The sequence below is a fragment of the Hipposideros armiger genome, unplaced genomic scaffold (genome assembly GCF_001890085.2).
Source record: "Hipposideros armiger isolate ML-2016 unplaced genomic scaffold, ASM189008v1 scaffold_283, whole genome shotgun sequence".
Lineage (NCBI taxonomy): Eukaryota > Metazoa > Chordata > Mammalia > Chiroptera > Hipposideridae > Hipposideros > Hipposideros armiger.
The window spans coordinates 1429297-1446663 of NW_017731633.1; the positions used below are offsets into that span (position 1 = coordinate 1429297).

General features: G+C 57.1%; 2 protein-coding genes across 4 annotated transcripts; one reads left to right on the forward strand and one right to left on the reverse strand.

Moving 5' to 3' along the window:
* The first annotated feature begins 1769 nt into the window (after positions 1 to 1769).
* PTOV1 (PTOV1 extended AT-hook containing adaptor protein) lies at positions 1770 to 10643 on the forward strand. 2 transcript variants are annotated; one of them, XM_019658208.1, is made up of 13 exons: positions 1770 to 2167; positions 4678 to 4815; positions 4954 to 5036; positions 5109 to 5166; positions 5253 to 5360; positions 6932 to 7087; positions 7606 to 7692; positions 7774 to 7847; positions 7926 to 7983; positions 8318 to 8422; positions 9912 to 10109; positions 10194 to 10262; positions 10510 to 10643. In XM_019658208.1, the coding sequence occupies exons 1-12, from the start codon at positions 1997 to 1999 to the stop codon at positions 10203 to 10205; spliced, it is 1248 nt and encodes a 415-aa protein (XP_019513753.1). In that variant the 5' UTR covers positions 1770 to 1996; the 3' UTR covers positions 10206 to 10262; positions 10510 to 10643. The 2 variants fall into 2 exon arrangements, with proteins under 2 accessions (XP_019513753.1, XP_019513754.1); XM_019658209.1 differs by having other exon boundaries at positions 10515 to 10643.
* Positions 10644 to 10857: 214 nt separating this feature from the next.
* PNKP (polynucleotide kinase 3'-phosphatase) lies at positions 10858 to 17312 on the reverse strand. Of its 2 annotated transcripts, none has more exons than XM_019658201.1 (17): positions 16459 to 17312; positions 16037 to 16188; positions 15337 to 15383; positions 14700 to 15014; positions 13953 to 14032; positions 13818 to 13875; positions 13629 to 13736; positions 13237 to 13308; positions 12400 to 12448; positions 12223 to 12293; positions 12059 to 12151; positions 11881 to 11977; positions 11735 to 11796; positions 11428 to 11537; positions 11261 to 11348; positions 11125 to 11186; positions 10858 to 11038 (listed from the first exon to the last, which is right to left on the reverse strand). In XM_019658201.1, exons 2-17 carry the CDS (start codon positions 16185 to 16187, stop codon positions 10921 to 10923), a joined length of 1581 nt encoding a protein of 526 aa, XP_019513746.1. In that variant the 5' UTR covers position 16188; positions 16459 to 17312; the 3' UTR covers positions 10858 to 10920. The 2 variants fall into 2 exon arrangements, with proteins under 2 accessions (XP_019513746.1, XP_019513745.1); XM_019658200.1 differs by having other exon boundaries at positions 14700 to 15056.
* Between the last annotated feature and the right edge of the window lie 55 nt (positions 17313 to 17367).

Below are 17367 nucleotides of genomic sequence, written 5' to 3' on the forward strand. Positions count from 1 at the left end.
TGACTCCCCATTTGGCCACAGTCTAGGTCAGACATGGGATTCAGGTTCAGCCCTGAAAAGTCCTCAGGCAGGTGACTGTGGATCCCAGCTGCTTCTGTAGATTTGTAGAGATACTGGGCACATGACTCTATACATTCTATGAATGATTTGTTTAAAATGTAAATAAGACTGTGTCACTCGCTTGCTAAAAAACTTTTGGTGGCTCCCCAGCAAAATGCGATTAAAATTCAAATTTCATCCCAAGGCTATAGGACCCTCCCCACTTCTACAAGTCTCCTCCACCCTCGCTCTGCTCCAGCTGCATTAGCCTCCCTTGTTTTTCTTACATTCAGGATTTGTGCCTTGCTGTTCCCTCATCTGAGCACACTCTTCCAGCCTATGTAGAATTGCAGGCTACTCAAAAGTTTCTTTCTTGATTTATCACGGTCACCATCCCTTATGGACCGTGGGCTGTGACGGACCTGGTCTGTTGGCTTTTGTTTTAGATTTTTTTTTTTTAAATGGGGAATTGCGGGAGGGGAACAGCATCGGGGAATCGGGGAAGGGGAACAGACAAGTTGCTGTCCCTTTGTTTTTCAGTCTAGTTGTGAAGGAGGACATCGCTTCACTAGCCCATGTTGGTATTATCATTGCACTCTTCCCGGATGAGGCAGATCGGTCGCTGGCTAATGGACAGCTGCTCATGGCAGCTCTTGGCAGCTCACACCAGCTGCCAGCTGCTCACAGTAGCTTACAGGAGCCCACTGCAGCTCCACTGCAGCCTAAGCCGTCGCGGGTGACTCATGGCAGCCCAGCTCGAGGTTGATGTGTTGTTCATCATCTTAGCTGTAGAGAGCGCAGTGTCACTGGCCCTCGTGTGGGATCCGAACCAGGACCCTGCTGCTCAGAGCTGGCGCTCCCAAGCCAACTCTTAACCAACGGGCCACTTGGCCGGCCTGGACCTGGTCTGTTTTAGTTATCACAGTATATTCATTGCCCAGCACAGAACTGGAAATGGTATTAATAATAATGATTAAAAGAAAAAAAAAGCAAACATTTGTCATTGTACCAAGTACCGATCCTAATACTTTATTGACTCATTTGACCCTCATAACCACTTTGGGATTAGCTATTATCCACATTTAAGAAACAAAGAAATTCAAGCAAAAAATCTTACACAACTACTAGTAAATGAATACGGTCATTTAATACTTGAGTGAATGAGAGAATCAATGAATGGCCCTGAGAGGCGGGTGCAAAAAGCAAGAGGCGGCGCAGAGGGCGGTGGGCGGAGCCTAGGGCTCGGCAGCCAAACGACACGCAGCTGTGACGACATCTCCTGAGGCCGCTGGCCCAGCTCAGGCCGCGCGAGGTCCGCTGGGAGTTGTGGTCCCCTGCCCACCTTGTACGTCACTACCGTCAAACTTTAAGTCCTCCCCTAGTGTATGGTACGATCCATAGATCCAAATCTCTAGGTAGGTTCCCTCGCCCCCAGGCCCATTATTCCTTCCTCCCTCTTTTCCTGAGGGCTCTTGTAATTCCTTGGGTCCGGGACTCTGTAATGTCTCCCGGTATAACCCCCCAGCACAGAACCAACTTGATATCGTCTTCTACGTTCAATTAACTCCCCTCCACCCTTTGGTATGGTCTTTTCTGCCACGCCCCCCTGAAGTTTCTCGCACGTCCTCTGTTCCTCCCGCCCTTGCTCCAGCGGTCCAATGTAACTTCCAATTGCCATATTCCCCGCCCCACAGCCTCCGTTTTCTAAGCTCCCCCAGCCCTATTTTGGTACACCCCGGCCACGCCCCCTCGCGGACGCTCTTGGTACGCGCCGTGCTCCCCCACTCAACGCAGTGGTTCGGCCGTGGCGACCCCTCTCCAGCGGCGCGTCCCCCGTGCTTGGTACAGCCCAGCCCGTCTCCCCCCGAAGCCGCGCGCCCGCGCCCCTCAGTCGGTAGAGTCCGCAGCCCCCTGCGTGGCCTGTGGCAGTCCCTAGCCTGCTCGGCCCGCGCCTGTCATGGTCCGTCCACGCCGCGCCCCGCACCGCTCCGGCGCTGGGGGCCCCCTCGGGGGTCGCGGCCGCCCCCCGCGGCCCCTTACGGTGCGCGCCGCCCGCTCGCGCTCCTGGCCGTCCAGCCCCCGGGGCCCGCAGCCGCCGCGGATCCGAGCCCGTTCGGCCCCTCCCATGGTGAGCCCCCCGCCCTTTTTCCAGAGCCTTCCACGGCCCCGCCCCCGGCTTGCGTCTTTGTCCGTGGCCCCCTCCTCTGTGGGGTCTCCCGGGTAGTCCCGAAGGGTGGGCCCGCCAGGGGCTGGGTTCCCCCGTGGAACCCCCGGGTGGTACGCGCCAGGCTCTCCCCTTTGTTACGCTTTCGGGATGGGGTGACGGGGGTGGGGTACGGGGGCGGGGAGGGCTCAAATTACTGCTGACTCCTCCGCCCAGTTTAAACGCGGGGTGGGGGGCGGGCGGGCCTTCGGCTGGCCTGTGCGCTTGTTTTTCCAATTGGAAAGTTGGTCTCTCTCCGGGCAGGAAATCTGTAAATGGGGGAGGGGGTTAGGGGACGGTGGCGAGAGGGGCCGCGCGCATCTTGCCCTCGAAAGTTCAGGTGCTGCACCGGGGGGCGTTTTCCGCGGCGCCCGCGGCGTGTGCGCCCAGTATTTGCACGCGCGCCCAGGTTTGGGATGCCCTTACAGATTGCAACAAGCCCAGACCTTAAACATAAACAGAGCTTTTAAACAGAGCTTTGTAGGTACATGAAGCTACTACACACGCTTCCCCAGGCTTTAAAACGTGCACATACTTTTCAGAACCTTAATAAGGCTTATCTGGAGCAGTCAAGTCTCACGTCCCGACGTTCCACGCACAGCCAAACCGTGCACACACTTGCCCAGATGTGTGTTACACTCCCGGCTGGCACTCAGGTTCGCTTAACTACACTGCCCCAACGTTCTGCGTGGCACAGAGCCGTGGCAGTCCCACACAAGCCTTAAACAAGCTTCTTCGAATCTTAAACATAGAGACCCAGACTCTGAACACCTACCCAAACTTAAACATTCCCCTTCCCTCCTCATTTCCGTCAGCATGCACATTTCGTCCTGCTTCCTGGGTCCTCACTAAGGCTTTCACCCAAGTACTAAACAGGCTTTCTTATGCACTAAACAAACCAGATGTTGGAGGCACAGCTAAACTGTGCACCCACTTGCCCAAATCGGAGATTTCCTCGAGTTGCACTTAAGCCTAGCCCTTGGATGTGGTCCTCCCATCTTGCTGTGTGCAGGTGTTCCTGGGTTTAAGCAAGCACGCCTAGTCTTTACACTCCAGATCAAAACCTCTTTCAAGAACTACGTGGCCAGTCTGCCCCCCCAGATAAGCAGACAGGGACACATGTCCCTGGAGTTTACACTGACAGGTCTCAGGTGTGTTCACCTGGATCCTCCAGCTAGGTAGGTACTTTAAATATAGTTGTATGCCCCAGCTGTGTGGCACTTACAAACCTTGGGCTTTGATCCCATTCTCCTCCATTTCAGACACACACTAGCTTTCAACACACCAACATGTGTGCATTCGGGTTTTCTTCCTCATCACATATGATTGCCCAGATCCCAGAACCACCTGCCCAGATGAAGAGCATGATTGTTCAGGATATTTTGCTTTTTAAGTGACCCAAAATAAAAACTTTTCTGCTTGTCATTGTTCTGGGACAGAAGACATCTGTGTGCTTTATGGGAGATTTAAAAATGCTCATTAGTAATAAGATGAAAGTAACAACCGTTGATTCCCACCCCCCTCTGCCTGGAGGCATTTACTACTGAGATTTTCATGGGGTTCCTGCTGCCAGGCTGTTCCAAAGCCTTCACTTGTTTGCTTTGAGATGTTTTTGGTTTAAAAAAAGATGGCTGGGAGAATACCCTGTGAGTAGAATGTAGCTTTCCTTGGCTTTATTGCTGGAACATTCTGGTGTTCTGCAAATGCTTTTGAGACGCTGGATTTGAGACCCCTCCAGGCGTCGTCACACTGCCTTATCCACAAGTCTCCCCACCTCCCTGGATCCTTCTGTAATATGTTTGCTTCTGGTTTCTGTCTCCCTGGGGTCAGCCTGACATGGCTGCAAACTGGGGTGTGCGAGGGAGCAAGGGCCACAACCGCCTGGGAAGGTTGGCGGGAGCCAGAGGGAGGAAAGTCTGGACTTTCTCTTGATGGTTATGAGGAGCCTACGAAGGGCTTTGAGTATGGGCGGGACGGGGCAAACCAGTGTGACAGACAGACAGGCACAGCCCAGGCTGGCTTGTGCATTGTGGGGGCTTTGAGGAGGCCCTGGACTCCAGAGAACTGGCTTCTGAAGGGGTGGCACCTTCTGAGGGGAGTGAGATGGTATTCTAGGCTTAGAGCACAGCTGGAGCAAAGCCTAGAAGGGGAAGCGGGCTGGTGGCTTTCAGGGACCCCGCATAGACCAAAGTGACAAGTGAGCTCTGGGGGTAAGGGTCCTGGGATGGTGGCAGGAAGTAGATGTGGGTGTCAGCCGCATAAGGTCTTTATCCCTGGGGTATTGGGTTTGGACATGGCCTTACATATGATCTCGGGCATTTCTGAGTAGGAAATTTGTCTCTGAACATTGGGATGTTCCCTCTGGGGTATGCGGGGAACAGCCTACCCTTGCAGGTAGGTCCCTCAGCCTCAGTTTCTCCACCCCTCTGCCACAGCAAGGTGCTCGGGTCTTTGGGGCCCTGGGGCCCATCGGGCCTTCCTCACCTGGGCTCGCCCTCGGAGGCCTGGCAGTAGGCGAGCACCGGCTCAGCAACAAGCTGCTGGCCTGGAGTGGCGTCCTCGAGTGGCAGGAGGTGAGCAGTCCATGGCAGGTCTTCTGTGAGTCTCTATCAGGCTGGGGATGGCCCTGAGGGACCTGTCTACCCCTGTGGGTAGGGGGCTGGCCTGGGCATCTGAGCTGTGTCCAGTGAGCCGTTCTGCTCCCGCCACAGAAGCGCAGACCCTACTCTGACTCCACCGCGAAGCTGAAACGGACCCTCCCATGCCAGGCCTACGTAAACCAGGGCGAGAACCTGTGAGTGCCTGGTGGGCGGGCACGCGGGCGGCTAGGGGGCCAGGGCCCTCCCCTGACCCTCTCCTCCCACAGGGAGACGGACCAGTGGCCACAGAAGCTGATCATGCAGCTGATCCCGCAGCAGCTGCTGGTGAGACCCGCCCCCAGTCCCCCAGTCTGCTCCCCAGAGCACCCCCACCCCCAGCAGTGACCCAGCTGTCCCCTTGTTGCCCCCAGACCACCCTGGGCCCCCTGTTCCGCAACTCCCAGCTGGCGCAGTTCCACTTCACCAACAGAGACTGCGACTCCCTCAAGGGGCTCTGCCGCGTCATGGGCAACGGCTTCGTGAGTGGGGTGGTGGGCATGGGCGGGCGGCTGCGGGCAGAGGACATTCTAGGGTCTTTGGTGACAGTGCAGCAGGAGGCAGCTCTGCTGGGGCAATCCAAGGCCCAGGCCCCAGGCAAGCTCTCCCAAGGGAGTGGAGCGGGGGAAGTCACTCTTTCATGGCGTCTTGGGCCCTGTCTGTAATTAGGGTCTCAGAAATCCTCTGGAGCAGAGTGAAGGTATCCACCCGCCTCAGGCTCCGGTCTCTGGCCAAGCTGAGAGCTGGCCATGGAGGATGTGAGTGCAGGGACCAGCCCTCCTGGAACCCAGCAGGTGGGAGGGGAGAGGGAGCCAGGAAGAGGGACTGCTCTGTGCTGGGCTCAGTTTCCTCATCTGGCAGTGGGGCTAACGGGACACTGGGAGGAGTGTGAGTTGGTGTCTAGTGCTTGAGACAGTGATTGGAGTGCGTAGTAAGTGCTCAGGAAACACAAGCAGCTGAGGTGGTCAGTTTGGGATTCGGACACAGGGTGTCAGCAAGTAAAATTTGACGTGTCCCTGCAGCCCCTGAGATCTGGGCCTGGGTTTCAGCAGCAAAACCCTTCCAGTGGTCTGGTTGTGGAAGGGAGGTGGTGCTAGGGAGGGGTGGGTACAAGGTGGGAGTGAGTCGTCTGACCAGGAAGCCCAGAGGACTTGGCTCTGGGGTCCCCTCCAGTCCCTGCTCCAGTGGGGCAGGCTGTCACCTCCAGGGTGTGCTGTGTGTGCCCTGACCCTTGATGTCCAGGTGGATCCCGTTTTCCTCAGGGCCTGGACAGATCAGGGTGTGACTAGTATGGGATCTCTAGCCTGACCAGTCACCCTTTCACTCTGCACCGTTTGCTGAGGGCTTGCTCTGTGCCCAGCCCCCAGGCTGCCCGGAAGACGGATGTGGCTCTGTTGCCTATTAGACACACTCCTGGTCCCAATTGTAACATGACCGGGAAGACCAGGGGCAGAATCCATGAACAAGTGGACCTGGGGCTTGAACTGGGGGCAAAAATCAGGCAGGTGGCCCCAGGCAGTGTTCTCGGCAGTACCTGCCCCTTTGACACCCCAACTGGGACTCATGTTCTGCCACGTCCCACTGAGGAGGCACTAGCATCTCATGTAAGGACCATTTATGTGGCATTTACTGTGTACACTGTTGTCATGCCATTTTACAGACAGCAAAACTGAGATCCAGAAACACGAGGCAACTTGCCCTAGGTCGTGTAGCTAGGAGAGGAGAAAGCAGACCTGGGCCGGCCCTCCTTGGCAGCTGCTCTGGCACAGGCAGCAACCTCGGCCCTGGCTCTGTGAGATGGGGCTGGCATCAGAGGGCAACTGTGTCCCAGGACCCAGCCCGACCACAGATTCCTGGTGGGGGTGCCAAGCTGCACATTCACAGGCCCTTGAAACATGTTTTCACTGCACACCTCTTTTGGGACCATGGGGCTGACTTTGAGGGCTTTTGTCCCATGACAGAGGCAGGCTTGGGTGAGTGGGGAGGGACATCTGACCCCCTTGGCAGTGCTCTGGGGTCCCTGACTTCCTGCTCGCCACCCCCCCCCCACCAGGCGGGCTGCATGCTCTTCCCCCACATCTCCCCCTGTGAGGTACGCGTGCTCATGCTCCTGTACTCGTCCAAGAAGAAGATCTTCATGGGCCTTATCCCCTATGACCAGAGCGGCTTCGTCAACGCTATCCGGCAGGTCATCACCACCCGCAAACAGGTGCGCCCTGGCCCAGGCGCTGGGCATGCCAATGAGGCTTTGAAGGGCAGGAGGGACGACTGAGGGAGGTTCCCAGGAGGAAGGACTCGCATGTAGAGCTGGGAGGCCCCGAAAGGTGACTGTGCTTCTTGGGTCATCCCTTACCAATTATTAATAGTTGTTCCCTTCTCCCCAAAGTGTCCCAGTTTGTGCAGCAAATTTTATAGCTGTCCAGTTCTTATAGGCACATCCTATGGGCTTTGTACCCCAAGCTAAGGGGCTAGGACTTGTCCTGGAGCACTTGGGAGCCTGTGAGTAGGCAAGGGGCAGGGCCAGTTCTGGGGAGCCCCTGGGGCTGTGGACAGACTGGAGGCTGAGAAGCTAGAAAGGAGGCTTGGGCAAGGGTTTGCAGGGCAAGCCCAGGCCTGGCTGGGGCTGTGGGGGCAGGTGCAGGGCAGGCTTAGGGTCGATGGGCTGGGGCACTGGTCCCAGAAGCCCCTGGGGGACTCCTGGGACACCATCCCACCTATCTCCCACAGGCAGTGGGACCTGGTGGTGTTGCGGGCCCAGTCCAGATTGTCAACAACAAGTTCCTGGCGTGGAGTGGAGTCATGGAGTGGCAGGAGGTGAGCCTTGGGGTGGCCCGGGTCACCTTGGGACTGGTGCATCTCCCACTCCTGATGTCTCCTCTCTTGCTCTCCTAAAAGCCCAGACCTGAGCCCAACAGTCGATCTAAGAGGTGGTTGCCGTCGCACGTCTATGTGAACCAAGGGGAGATCCTGTGAGTGTCGGGCTGAGGGCAGAGGCAGCGTCTCTTATGAGACCTGGCCTGCTGACCCTCGTCCCCTCATGCCTGCAGGAGGACCGAGCAGTGGCCAAGGAAGCTGTACATGCAGCTCATCCCGCAACAGCTGCTGGTGAGGGGGGCTTCCTGGAGGGACACAGGGTGGCAAGGGTGCCTCCCTGAGCATGGGACCCTGAGTTGCCAGCTGGAGGAGAGCTTTCTGGGTGGAGGGACAGTATGTGCAAAGGCCCTGTGGCTAGCGGCTGGCCTGCCCAGCAAGTGGAGGTAGGTGGGTCCCGCAGGCCAAGCTTCAAAGGGTCACAGGGCCTGTCAGAGATTTAAGCTGGGGTAAGGCCCCAGCCTAGGTGCCTGCCACCCTGCAGGGAGGGAGGAGGGGCAGGGCTGTGTGGCGGCAGACTGTCCGTGCTCCTGGGCCTCATGGATCCGCTGCCGCCGTTTTGCTGCAGACCACACTGGTGCCGCTGTTCCGGAACTCCCGCTTGGTGCAGTTTCACTTCACCAAGGACCTGGAGACACTGAAGAGCCTGTGCCGGATCATGGACAATGGTTTCGTGAGTGGGGCCGCAGGCGGGGTGACAACTAGGCAGAGCAGGGCGGAGGGGAAGGCCCCGTAGGATATAAACAGCCACATCCACTCCCTGTTGAAACACGAGATGAACCAGAGAGACACTGTCCCCAGAACTAGCTGGAGTGATGGCAGCCCAGTGATGTGTTTGTCACGTGCCTGCACACATGCTGGCTCCCAGTCCACCCAACTACAACTCCCCTGGGGCTCTGCTGTCCTGACCCTGTTTTACAGATGGGGAAACTGAGGCTCAGGCAATGCCAGCAAATGCCGGGGTGAGGACTTGAACCTGTTGCTGCTTTGGGCCTTTAGGGCCTGTCCCTCGCTGCTGCATCTGGGTTTACCCAGAGTGCCGGGGGTTACTATCTGTGCTCCCCTGTCCTTACCTGCCACCTTCCTCTTACTGCCCTTCTTGGGGACAGGGAGCTCTTGTCACTCCAGGTTTTCTAATGGAAAACCTGAGGCTCTTGAAGGCCCTTCCCCAGGCAGGGAGGCGCGTCAGCTCCCAGCCCCAGCAGGGCTGGGCCTCCATCTCCCTCACTTCTGAAACCAAAGTTGTCACTGTCCACTTTTTGCATGTCTGCTACGTAGGGGTAACATCTGTCCTCAGATTTACTATTTCTTTTAAATCAACTGAAGTAATCACAGCCATGCAGTTGTGTATTTGAGGGGCCAGTTGTATGTTTCTTTTGTTAAAGTTTAGAAGCACAGCGCTCCCTCAGGGGCATCGTAACAGCCATGTGAACCCCAGGCTGGCCCTCCTCTCTGCTCACTTGGGGCCCAGGTCAGGCAGCTCAGATGTGGCAATGGGGGTGTGTGTCCTGGGCTCTCCAGAGGGCTTCCTCTTGGATACCTGTCACCACTGTCCCCAGGTGGTGCACACAGGGCCAGCACTGCCCCTCCTGGCTCTGGGGACCTGCGAATCCTCAAGCTCTCAGCCTGGGTTGGCCCACCTGTGACATGGGGTGATGATCCCTGGGACTGGAAAGGGAGGAGCCAAGGAAGTGGATGGGGAGCACATGGTCCATTGCACCCCCAGCTGCGGCCCCGTCCCCAGCTGGGTGGAGGGGAGCAGTTAGTGCTCAGGCCCCTGGACCTCTCAGCCTGGTTGCTTCTGGGGGGCTGCACAAGGTGGGGGAACCTCAGAGCTAGTGTCTTTCCCGTAAGGCCTCTATGCATGGGTTTGGTCATGGCCGGTGGTCCTGCACACTGTGTCCGAGGCACTGTTTCAGGGGCATCCGTGTACTTGCCTGTCCCATATAGGTGGCGCTTCCATCAGCAGGCACCGACCACAGTGTCCTCGGAGCTTGTGCATCTCCTCTGTGCAGAGCCTGCTGAGCTGGGCCTCCGTGTCCCCAAGTGGGAGTCATAATAGAGCCATGGGGACAGGAGTTAGGCTGCGCAAGCTGTCAGACACTGGCCTGTGGTCTGAGCCTGCCTGTGACGCCGGCTCTGCCTGCCCACCCACCCACCAGGCTGGCTGCGTGCACTTCTCCTACAAGGCGTCGTGCGAGGTGCGTGTGCTCATGCTGCTGTACTCCTCGGAGAAGAAGATCTTCATCGGCCTCATCCCGCACGACCAGGGCAACTTTGTCAACGGTATCCGGCGCGTCATCGCCAACCAGCAGCAGGTCCTGCAGAGGAACCTGGAGCAGGAGCAGCAGCAGCGAGGGGTGAGGCAGGAGTGGCTCCCAGCACTCCTCTCACCTCCAGCCCCTCCCTCTACTGACTCTCCTCCCTGGCTTCTTCCCCCACAGATGGGGGGTTAGCGGCCACCACCAGGATGGGCCCTCTAGGAGTCACAGACGCGGCCCCCGCTGAGACTGGTGAGTGGCAGTCAGGTGGAATACAGGCTGGATGTGCTGGAAGTTTGGGGAGAAGTAGTATAACCTTGGCTTTGACAAGAGCAGAGAAGACTGAGAGGCACAGCAGTTCCCAGTGGTACCCTCCCCCCCAGGATGCAATGGGAAAGGCCCTTCCCTAGTCCCCAGGGCCCTGTAGGTACATCAGTCCAGGTAGTGGGGGCTGCCGGAACCCCCTTCCAGCCCCTCTCACTGTGTCCCCCTGCCCCAGGTCAGATGCTTCTGAGCAGGGGCCCCTGGAGACCGCAACTGCCCAGTGAGATGGAGGACAGCATCCTGAGATGTCTCGAAGGACAGTCCCCACCCATGTACGTTTTCCCAATAAAGTCTTTTAAAAGCCCACTGGCCACCGTGTCGCGTGCCTGTAGCCATGGCCTTGAGAGCCTAATCCTTATCTTTGGTAGGAGAGGCAGTTAGTCCTAAGGTGGGCCAAGTGCTTGACTCAGGGCAAAGCCCCGAACTGTGCCTTTCTCAGGAGCCCCAGCCCAGCTTGGGGACTAGTAGGATCTGCCCTCAGCTGGGTGGCCCACCCTTCTTCCCAGCAACATGCTGGCCAAGCTTAAAGAAAAATAGCATTTATTGTGGGGTGGAGGCGGGGGGGGGGAGGGGGGCAGGCAGGAGCTCAGCCCTCGGAGAACTGGCGGTACAGTCGCTCAAGTTGTGGTTCCACGTGCAGCCGGAACGGGATCTCCAGGATCTCTGAGAAGCCCTCGGCCAGCTTTGGGGTCTTGAACTGCTTCCTGGTGGCAGAAGGTAGTGAAGGGGGAGGGGAGGCCCAGCTGGGTCCGATGCCCGCCCAGGAGGTCCTACCCATGGCATAGCCTACCTGTAGCCATACATGACCACATCAGACACGGGGGCATGAGAAGAGCCTGTCATCTCCCGGAACTGTGAGGGCAGAGGGCACACTGGTCAGGCCCAGCAAGGGGGTGGGGGTGGAGGGGCAGGGCCATGCTACTCACCCGGTTGTTGTGACGCGCCTGTTCCAAGGTGGCGCTGAAGAGGAAGCAGCGACAGGGCACACCTGCATCTTGGGCGCACTTGATGTACCTGTGGGGGCCGGTAAGCGTCCAGGCTGGTCAGAGGCCCAGGGCCCATCCTACAGAGGCCTCCCACGGGACCCTGGTACCTGGCCCGGCTTGGGGGGTCCGGGTTTGTGTTGTCGATCACCACCCGTTTCTTTTGCTTTAGAGCTGTCTCACAAGTCGTCACACAGCGCTGCCATGAGCCCAGGGTGTCCTGGGGGACACAGGAGAGCAGGTCATGGGTCAGAAGGGCTGTGGACAGGGATGGGGGTGAAGGGACCCTGAGGGTCAGGGGGACAGACCTTACGAGAGGACAGAGATGCAAGCGGGAATAGATCTCACAGGAAGATGGGCAGTGACTGGGGAGGGGACAGTGACTACAGACAGGTGGGGGTACAGCCAGGGTCCTACCCTGTTCACATGGACATATCCAGCAGACACGAGATGCTCCTGGAGGAAGGTGGACTTCCCGGCTGGGGAGAGGGGGTTAGTGTCAGTGGGAGCCGGGGGTGGGAGTGGGGCACAGTTCCTAGGGGTTAGGTGTCAGGGTGTCTCACCGCCAGGATATCCCACAGCGACAACCACCTCAGAGTCAGAGCTCAACAGGGAGCTAGTCTCAGGCAGCCAGAGCGGCCCCGAGGGGGAGACGGTCCTCTGGAAGGGCAGACACACGACATGAGGAGTGAGACCCCTCTCCTCTCCCCACCAGTCCCCACACCCACTGGCGAGCCTCACCGGGTCAAAGGCTGGGAGCTCAAAGCTGGCCACTGGCCACTTCAGGAAGAACTCCTCCGGTGTGGCGAAGGGCAGGCCCAGGTTGAGGGCAAACTGGGGGTGAGGGCAGAGGTCAGACAGGGTTGGGGCTGGGCTGGGGGCGGTGGTGGAAGGGTGGGGCTCACCAGGCGGTCTGCACAGGAGAAGTCTTTCTTCTTCCTCCCTGGGGCCCAGTTAGCTGGGCGACCAGCTGCATCTGGAACATACGCAGGACACACCCTGGTCACCAGCAACCCTGAGGACCACAGTATTCCCCTCCCCCGCCATCAGCCCAAAAGAGCTACACACTCCCTGACCCTTACCTCCCACGAAGACACTGTCCCCGATGGAGATGGGCATGCCCTCGTTGGCCTGGGGATGTACAGGAGACAGACAACAGGCCCTGAGGAACCTTCTCCCATGTCTGTTAAGAGCACTGATGGCTCTGCTGAGCATGAGGCCTGATCTCTAACCTCTTGCGCTCACATCCAATCCAGCAGCAAGTCCGGTTCACACCTCTCCCTTCAACCCCCTCTGGCCTCTTCTCATCCCCTTCTCACCCACACCAGTGTTTTCCTTGGACTATTCAGTCCTTAATGGTCTCAGGGATTCTGCCCTCGTCCTATTTCCCTCATAGCCACCAGAGGGCGCTCTGTCCCACTTCTGTGAGCATATCTTTCCTGCACCCTCCTCAGGAAGAGTGAAGTCTGTACCCTGGCCAGGTGGCCCCACACAATCTGACTCCTGCTCCCTCTAACCTCCTGGCCCACCCTCACCCCCTCACTGGACTCTTCACTGACAGTCCCTAGACACTGGGACTTTTGCACTTGCTGTGACTGGCCAGGAAAGCTCTTCTGGGACCCAGATATCCACCTGCCTGCCTCCCTCACCACCATCAGCAGCTCTTCACTTCAGTGGCATCTCAGGCCTCCCCCTGATCTCGCTGTCTTGCCTCCCATGTGTCTAGTCTGCACTCTCCCCGGCACATGGGCCTGAGAGCCAGCAGGTTTGTCCTGTTCACTAATAACTTATGCTCAAGCTGTGGAACTTCAGAACAAATGCACACACGAATGGACGGATCTCAGCAATACTAGGACATGACAGCTAAAAACGGAGAAGGCGAGGACCATGACCAGGAGGGGCAGGCAGCGCAGACTCACTTGCTCCCGAAGATGGTCCCACATGCCAATCACGGGCTTCCGGTACAAGCCGGCATGCGTGGCCACCAGTACCTGTGGACAGGGCGGTGTCAGACACCATCCTTAGCTTCTTGAGCACCCAGCGCCCTTCAAGGGCATATGGGACCCAAGGACAGTACATGAACCCTCACTGTCCAAGGTCAGCTCCCAGTGCCCCAGAACTTACTGCTTATGATGGGTTTCTGTCAGCATAATCCTATCCAGGGCCTCTCCCCCTACCCTGGGTCTGTCCCCCACTTTGGATCCCTGTCCCTTCCCATATCCCTGTCCCCCTCTCTGGCTCTCTGTCCTCCTTTCCCAAGTCCCTGTCCCCTGTCACATCGTCCTTCAGCCTCCATTGCAGCCAGCCATACCTGAAAGGGGACTCCTAGCTTTTCCACTACAGCCTCCACCTTGGCCTTAAACTCCTCTGCTGGCAGCTTTCCGCGTCCAATGCCCATCTGGTTGGTGAAGATCACCAGCTGGGGAGCAGATGGGTGTCACCCAGTGCCCTCCTCCCCATGCCCCATCCTGGACCCAAGCACACACACACAGTCACACACCTTGTAGCCCTCAGCATCCAGCTCCCGGAGTTTATGTGGAATCTCTAGGTACAAGATCCTAGGGTGGGCAGGGAAGCGGCAAGGTGACCTGGGGCCCAGAAGTGGCCTCACTCACCCTCTTCTGCCTCTTATCACCTCCAGTCACTGGGGCTGGTGGGAAAGACCTTCCCAGAGCGTGTGGTGATGAGAGTCCCATCCAGATCAAAACTGGCCACCTGGCATCATCAAGAAAAGAGGAACAGCAGCAGTGACACCTCTGATCTCATTTACAGGCTGGTTTACATCAACTCTCTGAGGCAGGGACTATGACCACCTTACAGATGGTGACACTGAGACAGCATGTACATCTTATGCAAGGTCAGGCACAGTGAGGACACACCCCCGACGCCTGAGTGCAAGGCCTGAAATCTTCCCTTTCTACTACACCCCTCAGTATTCCAATCTAAAATGGGGTTCATACCCGACCCATGCTCCTTCCCTGGACTTCTCCCCCTCGAAGGACTAATAATCATGCAAATAAAGCAGGAGCTAAGTTTTGTTGGGTGCTAACGGCACATTGGGCTCTGCCATGTTTTCCCTGGATTCCTCCTTCTACTGGTAAAAGAAGTGGGGCTCGGAGAACGTACTGTAATAGCACTTGAACTTGAGTCCGTAGACCTAAAAAACACTCATCAAATAGCTCCTGCTAAAATGGTTCCTATTGTTGCCATGGTTATAGGGTATTACCATGGATCAGGCAGGAGCTGACACATCGATTCCCCAAATGCCTACCCCTGAATTTGTCATCAGGTCCATTTCTCAGAGGAGTAAGTGCAGGCTGAGAGATTTAGTGACCTGCTCAGGGGCACACAGCAAACTTGGGGTCCCCAGCTTGTTCCTCACCTTGCCTTGGGGCTTCACCCCAGGCGCTGTGAACACCAGTAGCTTTTCAAAGCTCTCCCAACAGGGGGATGACTTCCGCATCAGCTTTTTCTGCTGCTTAACATCCTCTTCCTCCTCCTCTTCCTCCTCGTCTGGGGTCACCGGAGGGGTGCCGGGTGGAGTGTCTGGCTGGGAGTCTGGCGTGCAGGATTCTTGCCAGTGCAGGGTCAGCGGGTAGAGGCCATTGACCAAATACAGTGTGTCCCCCACCCGCAGAGAGCCCTCCAACCCCAGCTTCAGCTCCTGGGTCCCGGCAGTTGAGGGGTTAATTCCCAGCTGCGGAAGAAGAGGGAGCAGCTGGGACAAGCTCTGCCCCCCCTACCCACCAAACCTCCAATGAATCACCTCAGGAAAGGACTTGCCTTTCTCCACCTGCCAATCAGAACCCTAAGCCCCGCCTCTTCACTGTGTATCACCAATCAGAGGTTTGGAAAAGTTAGCGGTGACAGATCTTACCCAATTTAAATGTGGATGGAAGCCCCATTGAAGCAGGCAACACCTGTTTCCCTCCCAGCCAGACACTCCCAACCGGCCTGTTCCCTGCTAGGCTGCGATTCCTCCCCCACCCCAACTCCAGGCCTTGCTGAGGAACTGGTACCTGTTTCACAGCCACCGTGCGAGTCTTAGGGTCTGCGACCAGCTCCACTGAGGGTTGAGAGGGTAGAGTCAAGATTTGCATCCCTGTGTGATTGCTTTCCACATTACTGCGGAAGTGTGGCCATCTTCCGGCCACACAATGGCGTTACAGCAGCCATTCAGGGGAGGAGGCAGTTTATTTCTAAATGCTATTGACTAATTCTCTGACATGCAATCGCCAGATAAAGGCCTTAGAATTGCTTGTGACGCTGGTCCTCGCCTAGGGGCAGGGTGGGCATTTTTCTGAATAGACTGACTGCTCTTTGAGGAGTGTGGCTACTAGGTGCTGGCCCATTACCACACATCCCTGCTTAGCAACATGTATTTTTCTCCATAGGATCGGCTCTCTCCTTGACAAGGGTTGCAGCCTGACTCAAGCCTTAACGGTGGCCTGAGAGCATCCTCTGCCCAGTGACAATTGTCTCAGAATTGCTTCACTCCCCTCCCCACCAGGGATCTGCTAGTTCCGGGTCAGGAACAGTCTTTCTCTTCCGGCGCTCCCCGAAGGGCACCTGCTAACTTCAGGAATGGATGCACCACGCCATTTCGCCTGGTGGCCAAGCATGTCCCTTACTGAAATGACTGTCCCTCTTTCCCAAAGAATGTATTTCGGCTACGAAAGCACGCCACACCCCTCCAGCTCAGGCCCCGCCCCTGCCTACCTTGGTTTCTGGAGCACTTCCGGTCGGTAATCTGGGTCAGAGGTCCCCGTCCCAAGACCAGGGCTTGTCCATCCGAGGGCAGGAAGATGGGGGGCGCTCCCCCAGGGGGGCTCTCCAGCCACAGGCGGCCCGGGGCTTCCAACTCGGTCATCCTGGGCGCCCGGTTAAGGGCAAGCAAGTAAATAGGTTTGAGTGGCAGGTCGCCCTCAAATTGCTACAGGAAGTCCTGCCTCCTTTCTCCTCCTTCACCAGGAATTCTGTTCATACGCTACAGGCTCAGGAATTCCCAAGTATTCGCCTGCCAGAGATTCACGCCGTTTCCCAGGTGACGACACCCCGCTCAGTTCTCGGGGAGCCGGGACCCCTACTTCCCAGGGCAAAGGCCGAGAATCCTGCGCGCTCTAGCCTCGGACCACGCTCACCTGTGCCTGCCGCTCTGGCTCACTCGCCACTACCAACCAGGAAAATCCGGTCCGAGGCGCTCAACCCACAGGTCCACCCGCAGCTTTCTCTGTTTTTCGGCGGACGGAAATGACTCTTGCTACCGAGAGGACGGCGCGTAGCTCCGCCCACCACAGAAGCCCCGCCCCTTCTCAGAATTACGGTCTCTGTGGTCCCTCCGCTGCTCAGATCTTCATCTCTCTGGCTGCAGTATGTGGCTCAGGCCAGTAAGGGGACGGGGCTCCTGTGTTTCAGATTCTCCTTCCACTTTGAACTTTTAATTTTCATTCCGGTTGCTGGAAATAGTTACAGCGGGAGGTTCTCTTTTCCATGTGATGATAATTGTCAGTCGAAGAAACCTCCACCCGTCAGCAACCCCGTACCCTCGATGCGTTTTTCTCATCTATAAAGTGGGGATAATCATTTCCACTTCATGGGGTTACTAGGAAGATGAAAGGAGTGATTACATGTAAATCATTTATTCAAGTGTTTATTAGTTTGCCCTGTTTAAGTCTTGTCTATTGTTAGCATTCTTCCGGTGGTAGTCTGATGAGAGACAGAGTCCGTGTTTACTTGACCTTAACCTAGCCCTAATTTCGAACCAGGTGCCACTCCTTCTCTAACCTCCAGCTGTTTTATGGCAGAAAACCCCTAGCCTCAGCTTTGCTGGGTACTATGTGGGTTCAGAAGACTGACTGCTTAAAGACCATTCGGATTTCAACACCCTCCCCCTCTCCCCTGGGCGCCCCGAAGATTGAGGATTCATGGTCACACGTAACTGGAATCCTCCCTCCCACCTCATGAATCTCCATTTTCTTATCTATAAAATGGGGACAATTCCAATTCCCCAGCTTTGCACTGAGAATCAATGAGATGCTGCTTATTAGGCT